This window comes from Ciconia boyciana, chromosome 15, assembly GCF_034638445.1.
Source record: "Ciconia boyciana chromosome 15, ASM3463844v1, whole genome shotgun sequence".
NCBI classification, from domain to species: Eukaryota; Metazoa; Chordata; class Aves; order Ciconiiformes; family Ciconiidae; genus Ciconia; species Ciconia boyciana.
This window is the reverse complement of record NC_132948.1, coordinates 5,369,746-5,394,823: the sequence shown is the minus strand read 5'-3', so window position 1 is coordinate 5,394,823 and position 25,078 is coordinate 5,369,746. Positions and strand designations below refer to the sequence as shown.

The 25,078-nt window shown below is 46.3% G+C and overlaps 1 protein-coding gene across 1 annotated transcript in view; it reads right to left on the bottom strand.

Moving 5' to 3' along the window:
• Positions 1-25,078, bottom strand: part of BCR (BCR activator of RhoGEF and GTPase) — a 98,206-nt gene that overhangs the window by 14,084 nt on the left and 59,044 nt on the right. The window contains exons 3-15 of the mRNA XM_072880305.1: positions 24,313-24,417; positions 23,608-23,793; positions 19,805-19,912; positions 17,982-18,042; positions 17,009-17,061; positions 16,517-16,657; positions 6,939-7,060; positions 5,557-5,725; positions 4,091-4,210; positions 3,071-3,146; positions 2,368-2,472; positions 1,476-1,550; positions 174-271 (exon numbers count right to left, since the gene is read on the bottom strand). Coding sequence (XP_072736406.1) covers positions 174-271; positions 1,476-1,550; positions 2,368-2,472; positions 3,071-3,146; positions 4,091-4,210; positions 5,557-5,725; positions 6,939-7,060; positions 16,517-16,657; positions 17,009-17,061; positions 17,982-18,042; positions 19,805-19,912; positions 23,608-23,793; positions 24,313-24,417 — 1,419 coding nt within the window. The remainder of the gene's footprint in view (positions 1-173; positions 272-1,475; positions 1,551-2,367; positions 2,473-3,070; positions 3,147-4,090; positions 4,211-5,556; positions 5,726-6,938; positions 7,061-16,516; positions 16,658-17,008; positions 17,062-17,981; positions 18,043-19,804; positions 19,913-23,607; positions 23,794-24,312; positions 24,418-25,078) is intronic.

The following is a 25,078-nucleotide window of genomic DNA, read 5'->3' as shown; positions in this document are numbered from 1 at the left end:
TCTTCTGCAAGCCCTGACAGCCAAATGAACCTGGCATAAAAGTGTTTTCCGAGACGCAGTATATGTGGCGCAAGCACTGAGCATGCAGCAAGTTCTTCCATTTGTGGGTTTTCTGCCCATCGTGCATTGATGTTTGGCACATGGAACAAGTCACAAAGAAAAATCCAACCTACCTCATTCCAGTTGGGCTCCGTGGTGTCTCTGTAAACTCTAGTTTTAGCCTTGTTCACGAAATAACCAAAAGAATCCACCTCTAATGTGCAGTACAAATCTGAGGAAGGGAGACAGGGACAGAAAGTTTTAAAAAATTTCTAGAATCTCCTAACTTGCACTGATCACTTTCAAGGTGTGTCTTCATTTGCATCTTCTCTCTATTAGTACCAGTAACACTATCCAGCACAAATCTCATCACCTGGACCAGCAGAGTTGCCTTTATGAAGCTGAAGTACCAGCTCAGCTGTATAAATGACTTCAGCACAGACAAGCCCTTTGCCTCTATCAAGAGTCAAGTGTATGCTATTATCCGGTATTTCCCCAAGCAATCCACAATGAGCAGAAGGTATACACCAATGAGAAATGAAACTTCCCCAGGTAGATATTGGACCCCATCAACACATCAGAACCGATTTCACTGAGAACAGCATCAGTATAATATCCCTCAGAGAGCAGGTTAGGGGCCAGCCATCAAAAACTCGTTATCTTCACAAAGTGGTTAAGTATGTGGTATCTGGTGGTTTTGAAGAGCTGGTAATGAGCTGTAGACATTGCCCCTATTTGTAAGTTATGTTGTAAGTGATGTTAGCCAGCATCTGGGAAGTCAGTGGTTCAGCAGGAAGAAGGCTGACAGAAAGCATGTACGTCCAGCGCACTCCTTTCCTCCTCAGACTGCACACACAGCTCAGGTAAGAACAGGATCCCCAGCCACATGGCTACATAAGCTTTGCAGCTTTTCCCTGATTATCCTCATCAATGGCTGAGAAACATGGTTGTTTCTACAGGTGTCCTCTTCATTCTGTTTTTTCACCTTTTTTGATCCTTCTGTCAAATCACTCCCCTGAATTTCAACACCTCTTTCTTCACACTAAAAATTCTGGATGTCAGAGAATGCTTCTTATTCTTTCATTGCAAAACAAAATACGGTTGAAAGAATTCAGGATAAGGGCTGACTTGTATCTAAAACTGTTGGGTAATTAGCAACCACTGCTTAAAAAAAAAATACCAACAGACTAGGCCTAAAAAATAATGCTGCATCCTTGATCCTGATCTTTCTGAGAGTTAATAGTAGCATTAAAAAGATTGCATTCCCCTAAATTTACACCAATGCCCCGATTTCACTTCCAGTTCCCCAAATCACCTCTCCTCCTCACCATCATCCCAGATGCTGCAATCCTAAACCAGTCCACGCCCAGCTGTCACAGCACCTGAATTATCTAACCCCTATCAATACCTCTGTGTATTACCCAACTGCAACTCACTTGAACTTTGCTTGAATCCTGTGGCAGAGTGGACAATGACATTCAGGAATCCATAGAGACCCGGGGATTCATCATCTGTACAAAAGACCCAAGGAATTTTGTTATGTTCACAGAGGAGCCAAGAGTGAAAGACAGAGTGATGAGACTGATATTACACAGGTTAATGAGGAGGGGGTAAACAGTCCCTGAAAAGGATGGCAGGAGCATGTAACCTAGCCATTTTGGCAAGAGAGGAGACTGGTCCAGGTTCGGTGTCAGTTTCACCTGTAATACCTTCTGCAATGCGTGGCTTTTACAGTCACATTGCTAGGGTCAGCAAGACAGCATGGAAGAAATCTGAAGGAGAAAAAGTAAAATATAGAGGCTAAGTCTATACTAGCAGATTAAATAGTAATTTAGGATGGTCTCCAACACCATTTTGGCCAACCAGTGTTCTTCCAAAGGATTCCCAGGCATAGTTCAAAGCTGTCCCAGGCTAGGACTCCAACAGGCACTCCAATCCCTGGCACGATGGCTGCATGTAAAGCCCATTTCATAGTCAATAAATATATTTTGGAGGAAGTTCAGGAATATTTTACTAATTTAGATGTAGGCATATAATTAGGAGCTTGTATTTTTATTGCTGCAGCAAGTAACGTTGGGATGACAGATTGTTCTTGTCCTGCTGCTCTTTTTGTATGCTATCATCTACTTCAACTAAACTACACAAGTTGGGTGCATACGCTCTCAGCTTTTGTTTTACAGGAACTCTCAGCTTGTAACTCATCACCAGGTTAAAGCCTGTAGCAAAAAGAAACAGTAAGAGCAGTTCTAGGGGAAATGCACAAAGGCAGGCAGAAGTAGATTTTCACTGCAGCTGTACCATAAACCAAGCATAAACCAAAGGTCTCACCTTCCTTATTGATAGTGAGTGGAATGTTGTGGACTGTCTGAAGCTTCACACAGGAGTTTGTCAGCATCTGGAGCTCCACCGATGTGAGTGAGAAGCTTTTAAAGCCTGCCAAGGAGATTCAAAGAGGGAGGATTTAAAATTCAAAGCAGAGGCTGGATGCATGCTCCTTCATGCTGGGCACACATAGGATAGTTACTCCCTGGGCAATGCTCACCAATAGTACCCTGGTGCTCAGGTCTGTACTGCTGCTGCAGCCCAGCTCTATTGAGGGCATATTTACATATTCTTTGGAGTAAGAAGTCTCAGGATGTTTCTCAGGAAACAAGGGGAGCTCTTATTTTCTTGCAAAGCCAAAAAATACCCATGCCAAAAAAGTAAGTAAGTTTCTTTGGACTGGAGCCAGGTGAAAGGGTGCAGCTCTTCCCGCTACCTGGAACTGCACAGAGCTCTGATCTCTAGGGTAAATGGGAGAATCGCTCAACACACTTAAGTGCTCTCCCTACACATTCCCGACATGTTGCCACAAGCAAAAGTCCCCCAGATGGGCTCAGATGTGCAGAGACAGAAGACATCCATGTTGTGCTGTGGATTTCAATGCACATCTCTTTTCGCAGGGAACCCTGCCTCACACCTCATCCTCTGGACTCCTGCTCTCTAATAAGATCACAGTATTTGTACCGATGCCCAGCTGAGGGACACTCACATTTCTTCTGCTGCTCCCGGATGTTCTCCCTCCACTCTGCCCTTTCATAGTCCGATGAAATGAGGAACGTGTAGCTCTACCCAGGAAAACAGAAGAAAATGGGGTATGCATTAGTCTGACCGACCACTGAGAGCAAGCCTGCCTGCCTCCCACCCTCCTCCAGTGGAAACTGCTGGATACACTGTCCTTCTAGTACTCCTGCCAGTTGCCCTACATCACAGCTTTGTCAGTGACAGGCAGGACTCTGGCAACGTGCCTTCTCAGCAGTGTGCCAGCGGTACCAACATGGACTCCTACAGTCAGAGCTTTCACAGAGCTCCACCCTGCAAAGCAGCTGCATCCCTGGCAGCATAAGGTCCCATAGAAGCCCTGTGCTATTCCTCACAACAGTTGCATCAGGAAACCCAAAAGCCTCTACCACAGGCCTAGACACTGATGCAAGCTGAGGAAGCAGTGACCAGCTCGTGAATTTTCACTGAGTAGTAACAGGATCTTGTGAGAACCCTTTGCCATGTGCGTGGAAAGGCCACAGTGACAAGTGACAGCACTGCCAGGGCAGGGGATACCTCTGGCACACTGAGCATCCCACAGCGCTAAAGGAGATTGTTCACAACCGTTCAGCATCCTTGGTGCCAAGCACAGCACGCAGTCCTGAGGAGACAGCCCTGAGTGTGCTAAGCCTTGAATTTGAAGGGGAGTCTAGAAGGCAGCTGCTGCAGAACTTTATCTTAGGTGAAGAGAGCTGTTCCTATTGCTCTGCCAGGGAAGGTGCTGAGGTAGGGGATTAATTTCTAACGTTATTTTTTAAATGCCAACGTTGCATACAAATTAGTCATAGCCTTACAAGATGTCATCATAACCTTTGGTGTAGCAAGGGCTAGGTGTCTACTGCTTGGAAAGTGCTCTCAGGCCAGACAGTAGAGGGCATGAAGACCTCCTTGTACAACAGCATATACAAACACACCCACCCCACCTTGACCTCTGTCTTGTACACTGAGGGAGACCAGAAGAGCCACTCACCTTGCCATTGCGATTGTGTACCCGGAAGGCCATGTTGGGAGACATCAGCAGTAGGAGGGATTCCTGCTCCGAGAGCTTCTTTTTCAACCTCTCAATGACCTTGCTGCCTTTATTTGCCCTCTGAAGGGTGGGGAAGAGAGGGAGACAGAGGACACATGTCATTCTCCAACATCTGCCCCCACGTACACTGACAGACATTTTAAGATCCACAGTCCCTTCTCTCCGTGAGCAGCCAAATGGCCCCAGGCAGGAGAAATGCTGTCAGCAGGATCCACGGGGCTCCCAGCTGCTCAGGAAGATGTTACCTGCAGTACCTCTACACTCGGACTTGGCTCTGTTCCTCAATTCCAGCTGCCCCAGATGAAGGTGCAGAGGTGCATGGCCACTGTCCCAGCTATACCGTCTACTTTCTATTCCAGAGGCTGCAGCAGCATCATGTCACTGGCAGCCATAGCACTGCCAGGTCCTCCACAAGCATCCTTAACCAAGGAGACTGTAAGGAACTTCTCTAGAAGCTGCCCAGAACTCTGTCACCAAAATTCTCTCCCACCCACCAATCCATTTGCAACAGAGGTCAGCCAAAACCAAAGTTGTTCTTGGATAAAACCCAGTCCCAAACCCAGCCATGTATATTGTTTGGCACTGATGCACCGAAGCACGTATCTTAGACACCTGCACCTTGTGAGTAAGAGGCTTCCACATGGTGTTCCACCTAATATCTTACTTTTTCCAGGAAGCCCTCTCTGAAAGCCAGCCAGGGCAGAGAAGCAGAAGCATGTTCTTTGGAAGTGCAGGGGATAGTCTTCTCACGGTACGAGCAATGTTATTCATATCCTGTTCTACACACCAGCAGGCTTTCAATTTGCAAACTCTTATTTCTCTTTCGGGTTCCAAGAAGGTTTGGAGTCTAACACCTCTGAGAAAACACGTCTTGCAAGCAAAGAGAAGCTCGGGCCAGAGACACTGTATCTGTGTCAAACTGTGCAGTCAGCATAACTGGTGTTCTCTGTATATTTGCTGGTGCTTTGACACTGGTGAAGTCAGAGAAAGCTTCAAAAGCATAACCAAGCCTGCAAAAATTCAGAAGAACATGGCTTCTGACCAAAATCACTTGCAGGATCATATGTTAACAGCCAGAAATTGGCATGCTACACTCCCAGTCCTTCTCGTGTCCACAGCATAAGAGCCCCGCCCTCCACATGGATGCTTGGGGCTAGCACTCACAGTTTGTTTCTGCCTCCTCACAGGACACCATCATTCAAGCCATGCACTAGGACAAGCAATGATGGGCCACAGAGCATCCGGATATCACTGGTAACAGAGCTGCACCACAAGCCTCTGCTGAACAGTCTGTTTTCACATGACTCCCCATGCTGTGCAGCTCTGGGAATGCTGCTTCTACCAGTACCTCATCTCAGCAGAGACACTGAGCCTGTACTTGGCATGGAGTGCTCAGCCCCTTTTACCTTTTCACGCTGGATGTCATTCTTGATCTGGGATATCTTGATCTTCATGGCATCCAGTTCCTCATCAGGTACCAGTGGGATATTGGGCACTGCCTCAGACTCATCCACCATTTGGAAACTAAGGTCAGTGAGTGGGATGTACCATTTGCAGTCATATTGCTGGCTTTTTCTGAAAGACAGAAGGTCCAAATCTTTTACTATTACTGGTGTTTGGCAACACCCACTCCCCCTTCCCACAAGTCCTTCCCCGCTATAGTGCGTAAGAAATGGGCACAACTTCACTGTGACTCCCATGTAGAAAAAGTCTGGTAAAGGGCTGCTTTCCAGCAAGAAAGCCTAGAAGGGCCAACAGCCACTACAGCACATAACAAGGCAACTTGTTTTGTTATCTAGTTCTTTTCATCCTAAGAAACCACAACGATCTTTTGCAAACCCTTTCAGTCCTGTATGCTCTCCCTTTGAAGCCTCCATAGAGGCAAAGTTCAAAAGCCATGCCATGCCTCTGACCTAGCTGCTACCTATGATCTAAACCCAGGTGTCTCCTGCCAGAACTAGAAGGGCCAGGTGGAGCAGGTAAGCCAATATGTATAAACCTCTGTGTAATTCAACCAGAAGAGAGAAACTACAGCTTGTAACTGTCATTCTCCAGTGATTTCACCAGAATAAGCACTTCACTTTTTTAATGTTTCATGTGATTTACTCCCTCTCCACCTCTGCTGCCAAGAACATCCACTCTTGGGAATGTCCCACTCTTTCGAAGGTTCATTCCTCACAAGCACGTGCTTCAAAAGGGGCAGGGACAATTTTTTGCTTGAAGAGGGCAAGAAGATGAGAGGGGTCTCCCCGAGCAGAACATTTACCAAATGAAGAGAAGCCCTGTTTGAGGCAGGTATGTTGGTAAAGGTTCCTCCACCCTCACTTGTGAAAAATGTCAACAAAACTGTTTGAATAGCTGCACTTTGGGGTTGATGCATAGTCTGTTTATTGTACCTTTTCCATTTTTCTGCAAAACTGTTAACTGGCTGTAGCTGCAAGGCCAAAATTAATAACCTTAGTAACAAAAGAAGTGAAGAATGTCACCTATTAAAAGAAAATGGAAGTAGAAAAATGGATGGCATTTGTCCAGAATACCAGCAGTTACAGCACATCCTATTTTCCTAGGAAGGCTCAGGAGGAATTAACCTTTCCTGAGGGATCAGGACTTGGACAAGGTCTCATATAACAGACAGTACTACCTTGCTGATCATTCCTTGTCTAACTACATCTTGTGGATGATGGTTACCCAGCTCTGGGGTATTCATATTCAACTAAAATGGCTGGCTAAACCCAGGATTCTGCTGAAGCTGAGGTACAAAGCACATAGTCCAGAAAGAAAACCTCACCCTCCAATCTGCTTCTTGAGCTTGGCACACAGGAACAGATCAGTAAAAAGAAAGACATGACGTAGCTTGCGAGCCCCCTCAACCAGCTCCACCATGAAACTGTCCTTCAGCAGCTGCCGGTGCTGGTGAAAAAGCATAAAAAAATGTTTTAGTTAGTGCAATATGAGCCCCAGATTTGGCACTGGGGCAACACATTCCGTAGACATGACTCCTACCAGGGCCAATTCAGTAAATTGGTCTAATTCAGAAAAAAGAAAAAAGCTATTAAATGTTCCTTGCTGTAAGCTCTGCTCCTTGCTGCTGCCCTCTCTCCCAGGGGCAGAAATGGCCATGCACCTCCTTTATTATCTGGTTCTGGGTCAGACTTCAGGCTTCTCTCCATCACCTGTTCCTGAGCCCAAGTGTAATTTATTGTGAGTCATTGCCCAGCTTCTGCATACCCAAGGCCCAGAATCACTGACAGCACACCATCCCCTCACAAACCAGCAGAGAGCAGCAGACACCACTTCTCTCAGGAGTCACCTACCCAGCCACTGAATTCAGCTTAAGCTACCCCACCAGGGAGAAAGAGGAGCGAACACCTCCACAAACACCTCCACCCCCACTCACAGCAGTAGTTTGTCAACATTAACAGCTGAATGCCATTGCTGCTTCTTTATTACAAATGCTGTTAAGGGATAATTCCTGAACAAAATGTGTATCTAGCAAACTTCTCAGTAGTCCCTTACCAGCCACTGTGTAAATAGGACCATCTGGATATGCCCCCACCCCATTCCTATTTCAATCTTTTATGTATTATATAAACATTCCCCAAGCCTAGAAAAGGCAAAGAAGCTGCACAACCCTCATGCCTTTATTCCTGCTTCGAGTTCCAGGGAGCTTTACAACCTTTTAAATAAGAGGGACACGTTGGTAGGCAGAAGCATCACTTTCCTAATTCCCTTATGGGGACTCCATAGTTGAAAGACAAAAAGGCTGGAGCACTGGCACCAAGACAGATGGCTGTACACTGCTACCAGTGATGAAGCCAGGAGTTTCAAGCCCTGGTCTATGCTCAGGCCTTCTGCTTTGATGTCAGGACCAACAGGACTCTTGACTGCACATCTGGAATAGATATCTCCCACTGATTTTCAAACAGAAGTGAGCGGTATTCTACTTTGGGCAAATTTTAGTCCCGTCAATATGTATAACTGTCAGCGTTGCCTTGCTTCACAGCCAGTACAAGCAGGAACCATCAGCTTCTCCACAAAGGTACGCTAAGGTGCTTTTTCCTGACCCGTACTTTCCTGATCCTTGCTATTCCAGCTAGAGGATGCTCCCCTGACACCAATGACTGGCACGTTACACATACCATATATACCTAGACAGCACCGTGGCTGGGGATCGGAGAGATCTGCTAACACTGTCCAGCACTAACCAACACCTCCCCCTGCTGTCACACCATCAGCCTTCTCCAGGCCCATGCTCGGGACCTGTCTACGACTCGCTCCCGACCTGCAGTATCTCTGTGATCCCCACGCTGGAAACACGTACACGAAAACTGTCCGTTTCCAAGAGGCAGCTGTGCTCAGCTATACAGCAGTACGCAACAGGAAAGCGGCTAACCTGAGCAAGATCGGGACATCCAAACCAAAACTGATGCCTCAGTTTCTCAGGTTATGCACCACGGGTTCTGTTTGCTGCGTGACTTAACAAGCCCTGAACACATTTACTGCAAAGGGTGAGAAGTGCAAACCCCCACACTGCTTCTCCTTCCGCCTACGATTCTTCCCATCTTGGCTCTCCAAAATGAAAACAAACCACATCAGTCCTGAGCCCAGCAGGCATTGTGGCAAGGAACACAAGGCAGAAGAATGCCCTTGCAGACATAATTCTTGTTTCCACACTCTGTCCTACGGCACCCTAAACTTCCTGACATGGACTGAGAGTCTGCATTTTCCTGTCTGCAGCTGCACTAGCAGCACAGCTAGCTGTTAAAGCACACACAGCAGTGCCAGCATCTCATCTTGGTGCTGCCTTCCATTACACAAAAGTCCCAGAAATCTGTGAGCGGCAGCAAAAGCTGCACCTTTCCCACAGTGCCAGGAAGCAAGGCTGCTCCCTAGCAGGCTGTTGCACCATATCTGGGCAGGAGTCTGTGGAGATCTGGTATCCAGCAGTGATTCAGGCTCAGAGAGGCCTGTACATATGTTAATGTTTATTTTTAGGTGGGCGTGATCCTCCTGGCTTCTCCTCAGTGGTTTTGGAGAGAACCCCTGCCTGCATTAATGTCTCTGCTGCTGATGCATAGTTGTGCATGCCTGCCCCTCCTGCCTGGCAAACAAACCCCAGGTAGCAAACCAGAAACACTGAGCTTTAAAAGTAAATAAATAAAAAGGAGGAGGTATGTTGTCAGTAGCAAAAACACTCTCCAGAGCTGCAAAGAATTTCATTTGGGAGCAACAATGAAAGACATTTTCTGAGCAAGCCAAAACCCTGATCTCAGGTTTCTAGATCTGATGCATATTAATTACGCTGCAAATCAGCTCAGCTCCTCCAGGGCAATGAGAATAGCTGCTTGTTGCCAGCTCAACCTCTGCTCATTGTTCGTAGGTGTAAAGATGTTCGCACAGCTCACTCATCTCTGCTACCCAGCAGGATGTGGCACTGTCCTTTCCCTACCTGGCAGGGACACGGCATGGTCATGACCTGGCCTTCTGTCCCCCTCTGCCAGGCACTGGCAGTGTGCGAGATCAGCCAAGGCCCCGGCCCAGCACCCTGCCGAAAGTCCCTAGCTGAAAAATACCCCAGGCTAGTCCAGAGCTAGTCCACGCCACCCTGGGAAGATGTCTCTGGTGGCAGAGACTGGCCAACAACATGGCCAGCAATGTGTTTCTTCACAGGCAATGGAGGGCACAGGCCCATGGGAGCTGTTGGAGGACTGTGAAGGACTACTGCTCAGCCCTAGATCAGCCCCCTGCTTTTGGCAGTATTCCACTACCATCGTTGAGACCAGAGCATTTAAGACAAGCGTGTCCTCAAGTGAAGGGGAAGCCCACACAGAGGCACCCATGACTGGAAACCTTTGTGTCAGGCCTCCAGAAAGTAAGAAAAGAAGAGCCCGTCAGTATTCCCTGCAGCAAGGCTATGGACCTCCCCACATGGCCTGCCTGGTCCAACCAGGCCACCCCTTCTCATGCCTTCTGAAGTTGCACCTAGCCGGCCACTGCACAGTCCTTGGCTATCGCCATCCAAGCAGACCTCCTCCAAGCAGCCACGTTCTCTGTCGCCCATCTCCCCAAAACCCAAGCAGAAAGCTCAGCCATACGATGCCAGAACAGGGGTGTGATTCAACAGCCTTCATACTGCCCCATCTGGGACTGAGGTACCACTCATTTGCACTGTTTATTTTGGCTAGCGCTCCTGGGTACAAAATACCCGACTGACACGAGACACGGTGCTACCATGAGGCAGCGAAAAGTCTTTGGCAGCATGATCTCCCAGAAAGAGCTGGGTGGGAAGAAGACAAGGCTGTATTTCCTAAGCTTGACTGAAGAGAAGTAAAGAGGTGAAAGGGATGTATTCCAGTCAGCCAGTCAGAGGAAAACACCGAGCTTCCCAGACCTTTCATTCTTCATATTTTCATATCATGAGCAAGAGCTCATGAGCTAGTTGGGAAGGTCTCCCTTCAGCAAGCAGCAGGGGTAAACCGCCACAAAAGCAACCGAGTACCTGGGGAGGAGAGGACAGGAGAAAACATTTGTGGATCGAGTCAGGAAATCTCTCCTCACAGGGGTGTGGAGCTTGATATTAGATCTAACTACCAGCTTCTCTTGGAAAACAGGACTTTCGTTAGGGCTGGGCACAACAGGCATGCCGCAGGCTCAGCACCAGTGGAGCAGAGGAGGAGTGCTTCCAGCAAAGGGTCACATCCTTTGTTGCAAATGATTCATCTTGCCGGGAGGGTTCAGCAGGTCAGAGGGAAACAATAAAAGGATTTCCCAACTGGCTTACCAGATCCCTGCCAAACCCCACAGTGAGGGGGCACAGGGCACCTTCCCGGACCTCCCGACATGAGTCAGCCCATCCCACCCCGCCCTGGGGGAGCCAGCAACCCCCTCCAACAGGACCCATGCCAGTCAGATGCCCGTGCCACCACAGCTCCACAGGCCTCCTCGAGCAGGTTGGGAACCAAAGCCCACTTTGGTCAACTCCTCCCACCCAGGGCCAGCAACAGCTATTCCTTTGGTGGCCTCCTGTTAAATGGGGTCTCTTGAAACATGAAGTCTTTTGGCTGGTGATCCTGCTGTACGTCACATAAAATAGCCTATGTGTGGGAAACCATCTCCCTACCTTGTTTCCAAAGTTACTCTGTTTGCTAAGGTTAACAAAGGTGCTAAAGGTTTCCTAAAATACCCCGAAATGACATATAGGCTACGGAAACACCAAATAAACATCCAAGAAAAGGATGACACCAAATATATGGAAACACCAAATAAACATCCAAATAAACATCAGCTTAGGATCAGAGTGGCAGTACAGTGGCAGAGTGACCCCCTCTTCCACAGACAGCTCCAAGTCTGTCAGGTGTCCAGCACAGGAGCTCAGCTCAGCTATAGAAAGATGTTCCAGGAGGCCTGGGCAAAAACTTCCTATTTTGTATCATAATGGAGTGAATTAGGATCATCTTTAATCTCTCAAACAGGGCCTGGGCTGACTGTTACCTTCAGTGGCTCTTGCAAAGCTCCTGTACTGGTGCAGTACAAGTCTCCTTTCCAGCCCCTGCATGTTTTCACCTGCTTCTTCTCCCACCCACCTGAGTGCTCTGGACAAAAGTGCTCTCCCTGTACATCTTTCAGTGCTTGGAGGTCCTCTTTGGATTGCCTGTTGCTGTCCGCCTCCTCTTACCTCTGTCAGTGAGCATCTCCCCCTCCTCTGCTACCAAACTCATGACTACCTGTATGCTCATTTATTCATCCTACAGTGTTTTTGTGCTGTTTGCATATGATAAATCCTGCTGCTGTCACGTACTGTTTAACTCCAGGAAGCAGCAGAAGACCAGCTTGTCTGAGACACATTACAAGAAGTGGAATCTAAAAATCTACTCATCCAGAACCACAGCTGTACAAAAGGCCGTCTCCTCGCTTGTGTGCCGAGGAAAGAGCTCATCCGATGTGGTGACAGCAGAGGCCTGCAGCATGCGTGGGTGAAGGACTGGAGCATGTGTGATCCAGGAGGAGGAGGGTAAAAGTGGGAGATGGGTATTGGCATATGTCAGCGAGGAAGAGGTGGTTTGGCTTTCTGCAGAGCGTAGGAAGAAAATGATTCCTTGTGTGTGTATGCGTGTGTTGCAAGACCAGCATTGCAGAATAAAGGGATGCTCTGCCTAGGGAGCTAAACTGGCTGCTCTTGGAGCAGTTTAATAGCCTTTCTTTTTTCTTTCCAAAGCTCCTGTCACCAGGAGCTCTCTGACTCCAGCTGTGAGAGAGTGTGAAGCATCCAAGATCATTTCTGAGTGCTCTATTGCCAACATCTGCCCAAGGCATCCAGAAGCAGTAGGCACCAGGCCTCAAGCTGTGCATGGCTGCCTGTGTCTAAGCTTAGCTCCCAGCTTTTCAAAGGCTTTAGTTTGCACTTCCACTCCCTTGCAAATGTCCTTTGTCCTTTCCCTTCCCTAGCATACTTGGTCTCTACCAAGTTAAACAGGAGCTTAAGGCAATGATACCCAGTCCCTTGATTGCAGTTTAAAACCACATTTAGAAACGTGGTAGAGCAGCTTACCAAGCAGCCTCTTCTCTCCAGGGCAGGGGAAAAGGTGCATAGTAGCATAAGCTGATCCAACATGGGATCTAGTGGGCTTGATTCCAGAAGAAACTGCCTGTCAGCCCTCTTGTGTCTGGACTGCTGCTGATGAGACCAGACACTAAGCCACTCAGCCAGCAGTGACCCAAAACTCAAAAAAAAGCTTTGTTTTTAGGCAGCTCCGTTCCTCCGTGCCACTGTGGGATCAGACAAATACCAGTGTGAACACTTTAGAGAGGGTGGGACTGCACAGCCAGGGGCAAGGCAGAATGGCAGCCACCACCACTCAGGTCTGAACTGCCCTGGAACAACATCCTGCAAAGAGCATTAGATAAGCAGCAGTCAAGAAAGGAACCACCATCTCCCAAATGAACTCTGCAATTTTTGGCAGTTTTGTTAATTCCTGCTTTACAAGAATGGGCTGAATTCTTGAAACACAAGCCTTTACTTCTGTCAGGGAAAGACGATACAAACTTTATGGCCATTTGCATCCAGGTTTAGTTGAAAAAAAAAAAACACCAAACCATGCAGTCCATATAGCTGCTCTGTTAATAAGACTAGAAAGGTTATTACTGCCTTCCCTTCTGGCACATAATAGTGGCACATCCTTCAGCTCAAAGCATTCGTTTTCCTGCTTCCTCAAGGGACCACCCCCAGCAGAACCTTAAGCAGGTTCCCTATTTAAGCCAAGAGGATAGGGGTGAAGAAGGATCAGCACTGAGCAAATAAGATGCCAGCTCCACGGTGGTGGAAGATTCTCCACCACTCACATTCTGAGTCAGAAGGTACAGTGCTAACCCCTTTCCCTCCATGCATTTGTTTGGTTATTTAGAGGGTTGGCAAAGTGGATACCTGCAGAAAAATCCATCAAAAAAAGTTAAAAAGTAAAACCACAAAAGTAAAAAGATGGGAAGAAAAGGAGAGAGCAAGAGAATGTAGCAGATCAGGCTGAATGGAAACAGACCCAAAAGCCCAGATAAGCCCCTCCTGGCTCCTCTGTGTTGCCAGGCCGGCACTGGTGCTCTCCTGACTCCTCCGTACTGCAGCCCTCAGCAAACCACAAAGCCACAGTTAGCCTGGCAGACAGCAAGGACCAAACTATGTGTTCGCAGGCTTAACCCACCAATACTGCCTTCCCTGTTGTAGCCCTTTCTGTCCCTCTTGTGAATGGTTTTACTCCCTTTGTTCCCATCTCCTTGCGCTACCTGAAATACTCATTCAGCCCAGCAAATTAAACCAGGTCCAGGCATCACAGAAAACTTTCAGTTTATATGTGTAAGTCTAGAATTAGAAAAAAGCCTACTGAGCCAAGCAGAACCAGGGGGCTGGCGTGCAGGAAGGAAACCTGACATCATGCATGAAGACAGCAGGCAGGCCAGAATGAGTTGATGCTCCCGGAGCAGGGAATCACCTTTTGCAAAAGGGAGGAATACTGTGCTGATGAGCCTGTACTCTCTCCTGACCTGCACTCCTCTTCTTAGCGGCCTGTCACTAGGGAGATTAACAACTGTCTGCTTTCCCCAGTTCAAAGCAATCCTGAAAAAAAGAGCTGGAGCAAGAGGCTGGCAAAGGAGATTTGACTCCTCCCCACGACACACTCAAAGGGGAAAAATATTCCACATAAAAGGCAAGGACTGGGGAAAAAAAAGATAACAGAGATCAGCACCTAAGCAATACATGAGGGGAAAGGGCTGTTTTCCCTCCTTCCTTTCCACCAAGGAAATTTCAATGGGAGGAAGACAAATAATGAAAAAAGCCATCAAAGCAAGCTGGTGATTCATTAAAATAAAAAAATGCATTATGCATTGAGAGCAGTCAATTAGGAGATGCAAACTGCACACTGTCCTGTCACCCTAGGGGAAGCACAAGCAAGGCGAGTGGGAGGAAAGGATAAGTAGAAAAGATTTACAGGCATAAACAAAACCCAGCTATGACCCCAAGCTGAGGAGCTTGTAGGAAGGAGCAGCCATCACTAACCCACACAGAGTAGCTGGGAGCAGACTTGTGTCTCTGGATTACTAGGCAGAGAGTGAACATACCTACTCTCTAGACACAGAGTGGTGTCAACTGGGGCGTTACCGCTTTGAAAAAAGTGGGATATTGGCGCCAAATGACTAAAGAAAGTATCCACCATCAGATTCCCAGAGTGGAAGGCAAACTCTGGGAAGCATCAGAAGCAAGTCCTTTTCCTCCCTGGGCTCAGTGCAAGCTGTGTGCAGTGAGTGAGAGCACAAAGGGTTCCTGGTCCCCTGCAGCACACCCACAACCCTCTCCTTGGGTATGACCCTTTCTTTCCCTCCCCACATCATACACGGAGTCACTGCAGGACCAGTGAGAGTGTGAACAGGCCTGCTGAGCCCAATCCTGACAAGCCTCCCCTTCCTGCTTTCTAAGATCTGACAAATACACCACTCCAAAAAGAGATCATCAGGATCATCCTCCTGAGCCTGCCCCTCTGCCTGGGCTCTGGCACCTCATTAGGATTCTGCGTGACACTTTTCAAAGCCTGCATCCCTCATTGAGATGCTGACAAGACAACCAGAGAACACAAAATGCTCTCTCCCCTGCGAGGGGCATTCTAGCCTGCGATTTCTGCTATGACTCAATCAGCATCCACTTTAATGAGGCCATCTACTATCGCTGAGGCCCTGGTGACTGATGTCTGAGCTTCTACCTCAGCCTCCAATTGCTCAGCCCCTCCTTTTCTCAGCTGCAGACTTCCTCAGTTGACAAAATGAGACAATGAGCAAGACTTGCAGGACAAAGTGCACCAAATTCCCAGTACCGCAGCTTCTAGCAAATCTTTATCAGCTGAAAAATCACTGTAACAGCTAAAAGCAAGCATGTTTAGCTGACAGGATTTGGGAATACATCATGAAGGTTCATGGTATCTTAACAATCTCCTGGGCTTTGTAAGAGATGTTTTTGTACAGGGTAATTTGGGTCACTTTTGATCAGCCAGTGTCTCTGGCATGCTGCCACAATTCCTCTTACACATATACTAGCTGAGCTGCACCTCTCTTTTGTCCCATCTCCTACATCCTTCTCTCTCTTAATACTTCTGTCAGTCCTGGCCTTTCCTCATCAGGAAGGACTGAATTGCTTTCTAATGGAATTACGAGGCAGATGAATCAAGCTCATGGAGGCATGCAGGACTTTACTGTTGTGTAGCTCTATGCCCTCCTTGCACAACATTGCATGCAGGTAAAGGAACTGCACGTCTGAGAACTTCCTGGGTGTAGTCCAGCTCCTAGCAGAGCTGAGAAGAGTTATATTACACCCCTAGAAGTCAATCACCTCCCTTAGCTTTCCCAACCCATTCTATTTGTTTTGCTTCCTAGTCCCATTTACAACATTCTTCTTTAGAAATGAGGATGCACAAAATGAGTTTTATGGCAAGAATGAAGATTCTGGAAAACATCTTTTCCTAATCTTTTATGATTTCTGATGTTTCCTCACCTTCTCCTCCTCCCAGGCTTCCTGTTTGGTTTCAGTTTGCAGGTAAAATACAAATCCATTTAGTGCATAGCAATATGCATCATAGAAATTATGTATGACAAATGATTATAACAATGTTAAGGACAAAACTCTAATCGTACTTTTCCTCTGGGTTTCCAAACTGTTTTCCGAACAGAAAACAGAGAGGAGCTGTACCACAACCTTTAGAGAACAAGGACACTGCATAAACTGTATCTTAGCAACAAACGAATTAACGGCGTAACTTCCTAGTCCGCTCTACAGAAAAGGCATAACCAGTATTTAGAAACTGAGAAAATAACGAAAGCAGGAAGACTCACCTCCCCCTTCTTTACAGTCATGGACTGCCGGCGAGGAGTGATCTCCTCATTGATACTGGAGAGGAAGTTCTGCGAAATCCGCAGAGCATCCTGCAGGAGTGGATGATCAGGGTGGCTCACTGGAGTGTGCTTGAGCAAATCCTGACGCCAGGAACACAAACAAAGAACAGAACCGTGAGCAGCACTGGAAAGCAGAAGGGTCTGAGGGCCCCTAACTAGAGCTGTAGGACAAGATGCTCCAGCTTCTTCTTACAGATTAGAGCAAGACTTCATCTCTAGAAGAGGAGGATAATACTCTGCACTTCTTGGTAACACCACTGAAGAGGTAGCAGGGTCCTACCTATGGACTCCCTCCCCTTAATGTAAAGGGAAGAGGCTCTTATACAGCATGACAGGTTTATTTTTGCAATCCTGCAGCCCCATGGAAAATTTGAAGGGCAAAGAAAATAGGAAAGGGGCCTAAAGTTTGAAGAGCACCCTTCAGATACTTACATGCAGGACAAGCGTGCTGCGAGTCACTCGATCCACTGGCTTGTACAATAGAGCTGTGAAAGAAATGCAGCAGGAGCATAAGGACAAGGTACCTAAATACAGCCACTACAGAGCAACTTCTCCAATGCAGTTGAATGTACAGGCACAGATTTATTAACCAATAAGCTACTGGAAAATTCCCTTCTCTAAGGTTAATGAGCTGCACAGCCAATAAAACACACATGAACACACAGAGGAAATAAACGTGCTCCACGGCAAACAGATGCCCACTTGTGAGCATGCCCTGCCAGACAGTGGATGAGGAGCACGCAAGGTAGCACAGAACAACTGCACACAGCATGGCACACTTCCAACAATTCCCTGGCAACCTGCCTGGTCCCACAGGTCAGAATCGGGCCTTGCACCCTTACAGTTGCCAAGGAGGTCCCTGAAAGGCTGGCAGTGCATCCCTCCTTCTGGAGTTCAGCATGACATGTTGAGTGCTTCCAAATCCTGATAACAGGCCAAAACAGGAACGGGATTGGCTTTTATATTAGTGAGTATGGAAGCTTCTTATAACACGGGTTGTCTTCTACTTACGTGCATAGAGACAAGCACCATGGAACCTGATCTTGACCATGCTTTCGAGATGCTACCTTAGGGCAAAACCATATAAAAATAACTGCTAGGATTGCGTTTGTGCCATCACTGGGTAGCAGATGTTCTCTTAAAATCACAGCAGTCCTTTGGTTGGCCTGGTTTTGCCCAAAGGGACTGATGAGGTTTTAAGCTTGGCAAGGGCTTCCCCATGCATGCATGCAGCTCAGTATGCATGAGCTCTGCTACTTAGCAAAAGGGAACCGATTTCCCAGGTAGAGCCAGCAGAGACTCCATAACCTTCCAGCATTTAAAAAGAAAAAGGGAGAATGGAGGTTTGGCAACAGCCTCCACACAGTCCTGACAAACCACAGTTGCCTCTGCATGGATCACTCACTTTCCAAGGAATTTTTCGTCGTCTGATCTTTAGATTCCTTTGTGCTTCTAGCCTTTAGATTCTAAAAGAAAAAGAAAACCCATGTAGCAGACAGTCAATCACCTTGAAATATCACATGGGAATGTAAGAGACTATCTGCCCCTGCAAGGGAGGGCCTAAGTGTGAATGGAGGACAGCCCTATCACAGTTCAAGTCAGCGAAGGAAAAACATGCTTTCCTTCTTGGTAAATCCACCATTTCCATGTCACAGGCACCCACACATCTCAAATATTAAGCAATTTTCTTAGGAGTGCATGTCAATAGAGATGCAGCAAAGCATGGAACCACCTATAGCAACAGGGATGGTGGAGTTTTTAAATCACCTGCAGGAGAAAGACATGTCCATAAGGATGCAGCCATTGTCACAGCATGTGTACACCACCAATAAATAAACTACAGGATTGGGATTCAGTACCCCCAGGTTATACTTCTTTATACCTGTACTCAGACCCGGGTGACCTTGGACAAGTCAGCTCTCTTTCACGGCAGAAAAGGAACAATGCCTGTGACTCTTCTCTTTGCACATGGACCGTGAAGCTACATGCATTAATGTGCTGAGCTCTGAAATCTTCACCAGGACACAAATGCAAAAGTATCATCACCATCATTCCAAATACAGTAGATACTAGCATGATTTCAGAATTATCCTTCACAAAACAGCAAAACCAAGGGATCACCTTTGCACAGAGCCCAGGACCCTGGGGCCTTAGTCTCTATTCTGTCTTCTAGGGAGTACCATAATACTATCTATACATATTAATATATGGGAAAGTCCATGAAATGCATTTTAGTACTGAAAGAAAAGTAAGCACAGGGGAAGCTACTTTACTAATTAATTGACACCACTAGAGCACAGAAGTGGCGAGGCAAAGGACCAGAACCTGATGGAAATCCTCAGGAAAAGAGAGAAGACATTTGCACTCTGATGAGTAGTACAGCAGGTCCCAGAAGACAAGCCTTGCCTCCCTCATTCCACAGAGGGAACATGTTTTATTTTACCTCTTTATCACAAAAATCTAAAGGGACATGCAATATTGAATGTACTCAGGAGTTTTTTCAGAGCAATAAACACCCCCAGTATTATTCAGCTCTGATTATTTATCTGCTTGCTTTTAAGGACACACAGATGAAGTTCATGTTTTCTTGGCAACAGAGTTCTTCAAAATATAATCACCACAATACAAAGAGTCAATGAGACCATGTACTGCAGGCAAAGCTAGTGGCCTGGGAAGCCTGAAAATGTATTCAAAATGCTTTGACACAAGGTACTCCTCTTAAAGAGAGGACATCAGAGCAGCCCAATGAATAATATTATAGATAACAGTTGCCACACTTGCCTTTTTAAACAGAGCGCTACCCTCTCCTCCTCTCCACACCAGTGAAGCCTGCAATTCCATGGACAGCCATAACGCAAGCCATGAAGGATGGCTTTTTACACCACAGTCAGCATCATCATTAGCACGAGAAATACTTGAGAAACTCAAATACAGCTTTCCCTTCTAGAAGTGCCCAAAGGTGGCATTGCTTTGAACTTCTCAGCTCTGTGCCAGTTTTTACAAGATTCCCTGGGTGGGGGCAGCACATAAAGGCTGTCTACGTGATAACCTCTGTTAGCCCAAAGTACAAATCGCTGAGAGAACACGAGCTGAGGCAGCGAGCGTACGGGAGCTCACAACTCCTCCAGAAGTCGGGGCTGCAAAGATACTTGGAGGACAGACGGGAGTGACATCGCAGGGTATTAGTCAGATCCAGACGGCTCGTGTGTCTGAATACCATGACATTACCTCAGAGATTTCAGCAAACTGAGCATTGGCTTGGCAGCATTTCTCTGCTGTCTCCATAGCAACTTCATAGTTATCCACAAAGGCCCGGTACACTCCCAGCTGGCTGGCCTGCAGGAAGCAAAACAAAATAAAATAAGCGCTGGGGAAGAAGACAGTTTGGGATGGCCAGCCTCAGTAGCCAATGATCAGGTCATGTTCCTTCACGCCAAAGAATTGCGGGGAATGCTGAGCAGGCCCAGAAAGCCATCTCTGACCCATCAGCTTTGCTTAACCAGCACAGGTGCTCCCATGCACCCAGTTCCATCTACGCCGAACAAGTTCACTTGTGAAGGATGTGGAAGCCTGCGAGAATGACACATCCTTATTACTGCAATCTATTTTTCCCTTCTGAACTGCCAGATCAGTATCTATTAATATTTTAGCTCATTGATGTAACTGGAGCTGCTGGCTATTTGCCACAAAACATGAATCACACAGGAATGATTCAGCCCAACAGCACAAATGTGACCCCAGCAGACCCCAGACTTGTTAGCTTTAGCATGATGGACACACTGTATCAAACCCAGATATTAACGCATATCTGCATTAGTGAACATCGCTATAAGGGCAGCAGACTGCTGAAAATACAGAACAGAGATCCAGAGCACAGTCTGTTGGGAAGGCAGTGACCGCAGCACTAGGTGACAGAAGATGGCAGTTTTTCCAGCAGAAGGAACATGCAATTGGTCCAGAAGAAGATGGAGCACACCTCAGAGCGTAGTAAGAAGCCGTTATTATCGCTGAGCCTTAGCACTGATCCCGTTTGCTGACTTAGGAACTGCAGCCATATTCATGCCAGAGAACATCAGATCCAGCTCGGGAAACCCCTGGGTAGCTTCCAAGCTTGTCTGGATTGCAGAGCTGGTTTTGTGCTGCAGAGCTGCACAGGCTGTGCTGTAAACACCCCAGCAGGTTGAACATGCTTGCAAGTGCATGGTCAGTAGTGAGCCAACAGGTGGAGTGCTGGAAAAGGCTCCATTAAAGAGAAGTTTGTTACCAGAAGAGCTTGCACTTACCCTGTTATTTCTGCAACTTCCCTGACACTTCTGCCCGGGATGTGCAACAGGCAGAGCAGCTAACTTTCCCACAGACAGTGCTCTTCTCTCCTGCTCTCTCATAATCATTGTGTTCCCCATGCTCTATGGAGCTTTGTGCAAGAGACGACAGAAGAGAAAAAGCCACTCTCAGGAGAACATTCCTTGCACAAATTTCTTTAGCTAAGAGAGGCTAAGAAACAGCGAGCTATTTCCTAGGGCACATTTTACTTAAAGGTTAGGAACTAATCTCAACCCTCATACAAAATAACACAGTTATGACTGAAGCTGAAGGAAACTGTGCTCACTTATGCCAGGGATGACCTGGCCCCAGCAGTGTGGAGAGAATAAAATCTGTATTTGCCACTGGGGCACAATTCTGCGAAGCTGCTGCTGTCAGAATTACTGATCATTTGCAGGGTTTATGACATTAGGGTTTGGATGATGCCAACCAACATGGCAGAGCTTTAAAGTTTCTCCATTCCTGTGTGGCTCTTTCATTTTCTGCTACTCCTGAACAGTCTTTCTAAGCTTTCGTTTTCCTCCTCTAAACATGCCGTCATGAAAGCATCTTTTTCATTAAAAACTGAGCTTCCAACCAAAGCAATAATGCTAACACACAGTTTTCATGCTGGTTTAAGTTTTCTCTTTCTCAGTTAAAAAGAAACCACTGAAAATTAAGCAAGCTTTGGTAGAAATAATTGGCTTTTGGTTAAAATTTTGTTCCATTGCTGAAAACTATCAGTGATAATATTTGCTAAATATTTCTTCATTTCTAAAAACAGTTCTAAAGTGTTCCCTTTCTAGTCATAAAAAATACGTACAAAGTATTCCCCAAAAATGAGAAGCATATTTCAGTCCCACATGCCTAGCATTTTTTTTTCTTTTCTTTAGTTTCAACAGGAAAAAGGTGGAATAACAGTCAGTGATGTTGCAAATGGATCGTACTTTGTGCCAGACCACATGAAATTCTAGAACTCCTTGCATGCACTATCTATAACTTCAATCTACAGTGCTTTGTTTTGCGTGATATTAAAGAAAATTAATGTCCCCAGAGACCTCAGGATAATAACAAGGATTCAAGTGTTCATCACCAGATTGCATGACATGACCACAAGTAAACAGTCTGCTCCAAAATATTTGATGTACATCCTGTATAGAGGTCTTGTAATGACTGATGTTCTTGCTGTATCTCTCATCTAGCTGCTTCCCACTACCTGCCAAGAATTATTAGCTTTATCTCATCCAGCAAAGAGTTCGCAATTCCCACTGATGCTGTACCAAACCACCAGAAACTGAAACTGCTACGCTAGCTCAAAGCTTCCTGCACTAGGGCAATTTGCTCCTTTGCTTCCAATACTAATCCAACAAAATCAACAATTCTGTTACAAATGCATGCACAAAAATCAGGGGAACATAAAAATAGAGTGCCAGAAGGGCTTAACTCCTGGATCTGTGATCACCATCAGCAAGAAATGGTCTTAAACAAAGGCCTAAGTAGCTCTATGGTGAGTCAAAGCTTGCTTGACAGCCAGCAGTGGTAAAGAATATATACAGGTCTTCTTCAATTAGTGATATCTTCATTGCTGCACTACACTTTCAATACAGTTTGTGAGGCTTCTACTTTCAGCAGCCTTCTGTATCTTTGCTTCAGCAACCAGCAGCAGGTGGTTTTGTCTTCTTAAACCAGTTGTTCAAATTGCATACCATGAACTACTCACCAAGGCACCAACTTGACCCCTCCTGGCTAAAACATGCTGGCAGTGAAAAGCAGATTCCCATATTTTGATCTTGAGCTGCTGGCGTGCATGGAAAACATCATCTTCCAAGCCCATCTCCCCCCTGCTCCATAGGGGATGGGGCTGGTGCTGGGCTACACAGCTGCTAACAATTGAGTGACCCTGGCAAAGCGCACTCCTCATCCAATAAACCCCTCACTGGAATGTCACTCCTACCCTGAGAATCAGAGGCACCTCAAGAATGCAGAGATTCTTTTCTTTTCTAAAAAGGAAAAAACAGCTCCTTTAATCCTTTGCTCTCTGCACATGCTAGGGGAGAGGCTAAAGGGGCCAAAGGAATCTCCTAGAATGCAAACAATTCATCATCTGGCTCAGAAACTCAGCAATTTTAATTCAGCCTCAGGAATATGCTGTATATGTTTGTCCTGTTCCACACTCAGAGAATTTTGTTGAGGTTGCTTGGAGATTCTCAGCAGCAGGTTGACTGCATCAGCATAGCAGCAAGGGGAATACTGAGGCCAGGATGGTGGTAGAAAAGCAAAGCCAAAGGTGATGACCATAAAACAGAAAATCAGCACAAGATAGAGCAAAGCACCACATAGAGAAGGAAGTATGTGTGAGGGAGCTTAGCAATAATGAGAAACACCTAGCTGTTGGTGTTTAAAAGTACCCTTTTTAACACTGCCATTCTCTCATCTTCCTCTAAAGGAAATGGTTTGACGACACTGCAGACACCTGGAGATTCACCAGTTCTGTGAAACTGTATTTGTATTAGTAGCATAGCTTACTGGAGTCTTTAGTGAAAGGCAATTAAACAGCCACTTTTGCTGTAGGCCCTTCGCTGCAGTGAGGCAAAGCTAGAAGCCTCTCATCTAATCCAGCTACAGGCTTTCATCCCTTTGGTCTATGCATAGTCACCAAAGGGAATCCCACCAGCACCTGTGAGTTGAATGAGAGGTAACAGAAGCTTCGGTGATGGTAGCTGACTCACCAGCTTTTGGAAGAGGTCCCCTACACGTTGCTGGTGACTCCACTGCTGCACTCGGGGAAAGAGTCCATCATAGAATTCTTTGTGGATCTCGTAGAGCTCAGGCACTTTGAAGAATATTGTCTCAATCTGCTGACTAGTCAGCACAGGCTGAGAGGTGGTGGCAGCTGCTTTCAAAGGTTTCATAGGCTGAAATGAGGAATGAAGGAAATTGTTATCATGCAAACCAAGTACGTTCACCCTTGCCACATTACAACACATCCCTCCAGAGAGTTGTTTTTCATCCTATTAATAAGTGATATTTGCATTCACACAACTCCTGAAAGCTAGACATTAACAAATTCTCTCATGGGGATCAGCCGCCCTGGTAGGTGGATTTTCCCAGAATATTAATGGTGTGATTAAAATCCCTTTGCACTCCATTTCCTTAATCTCTGTCCAACTGTACAGCAACATGTCTAATAATTGGCACAGGATACTGAAAGTCAGGGCTCCTGGGTACCACCATACTCTTAACTCCCTGGTTGTGCCATACCCAGCCCTTTCTTTAAATCTCTCTTTCTCTACTGGAGAAGAGGAGTAACAGGTACCCTTTGCACCCGGCAGCTTGTAACTCATGGTATGTGAAGTTCTGGGAAACTCTGGATGGAAACAGCAGTGAAAATTCAAGTACCAGTGTTTGAAATGATATCTGCCACCAGTGCTTACCAGCAGCAGAGCCTCCAGGTGGCTCAGGTAGGTTTCCTCACTGGCTAGTATTCCTGAGAGGACCCATTTTCTCATCTCCAGGCCTTTCTCCAGGTCTGGCTCACTCTACAAAGAAGTTGTTAAGGAGAAAAAAGAAAAATAAAAAATAAATTAAAAAAAAAAAAAACAAAGAAAAAAAGGAGGGGTGGGGGGAGGGAAAGAAAAAGCCAAGAATGAGGATGGAGAGTAAAAGATATCATTCAGCTGACCACAGCATACTTGGTTTTTTGGTTTACTTTCAGACTGAAAAAACCCAACCAAACAAAAAACCCACCTGTGCTCAGTGTCCTGTTTCTAGAAACACACAAACATAAAACATTAAAGAAATTTTTATTTACCAGCAACTGATGTCACTTAGATTATATACAGGTGTTAGCTTTAGTCATCCAACTTTGGTGCTTCGATTAGGTGCCTGGACTTCTTCACAAAATTCAAAACACAGAACTTAAAGATTCAGAATTTATCCTCCTAAACAAATCTTAGGGACCCTTGGTTATCTGCAATTCACTCCCTCCTCCTCCAAGAGTTCTCTATGATCTTACTCCAAAGCCATATTTCTCTATGCAGACAGGATCACTTCCCCTGCATCTACACAGATGCGCATGAATATACAGCAGTTACAGCCTGACATTGCTGTTAAGATGGCTGTTCTTTCTCCCACTCTCAACTATTCACTAAATTATTTTTCAGTGCCAGCTTGTACAAAGTCTATTTTTAGTTAGAGGAT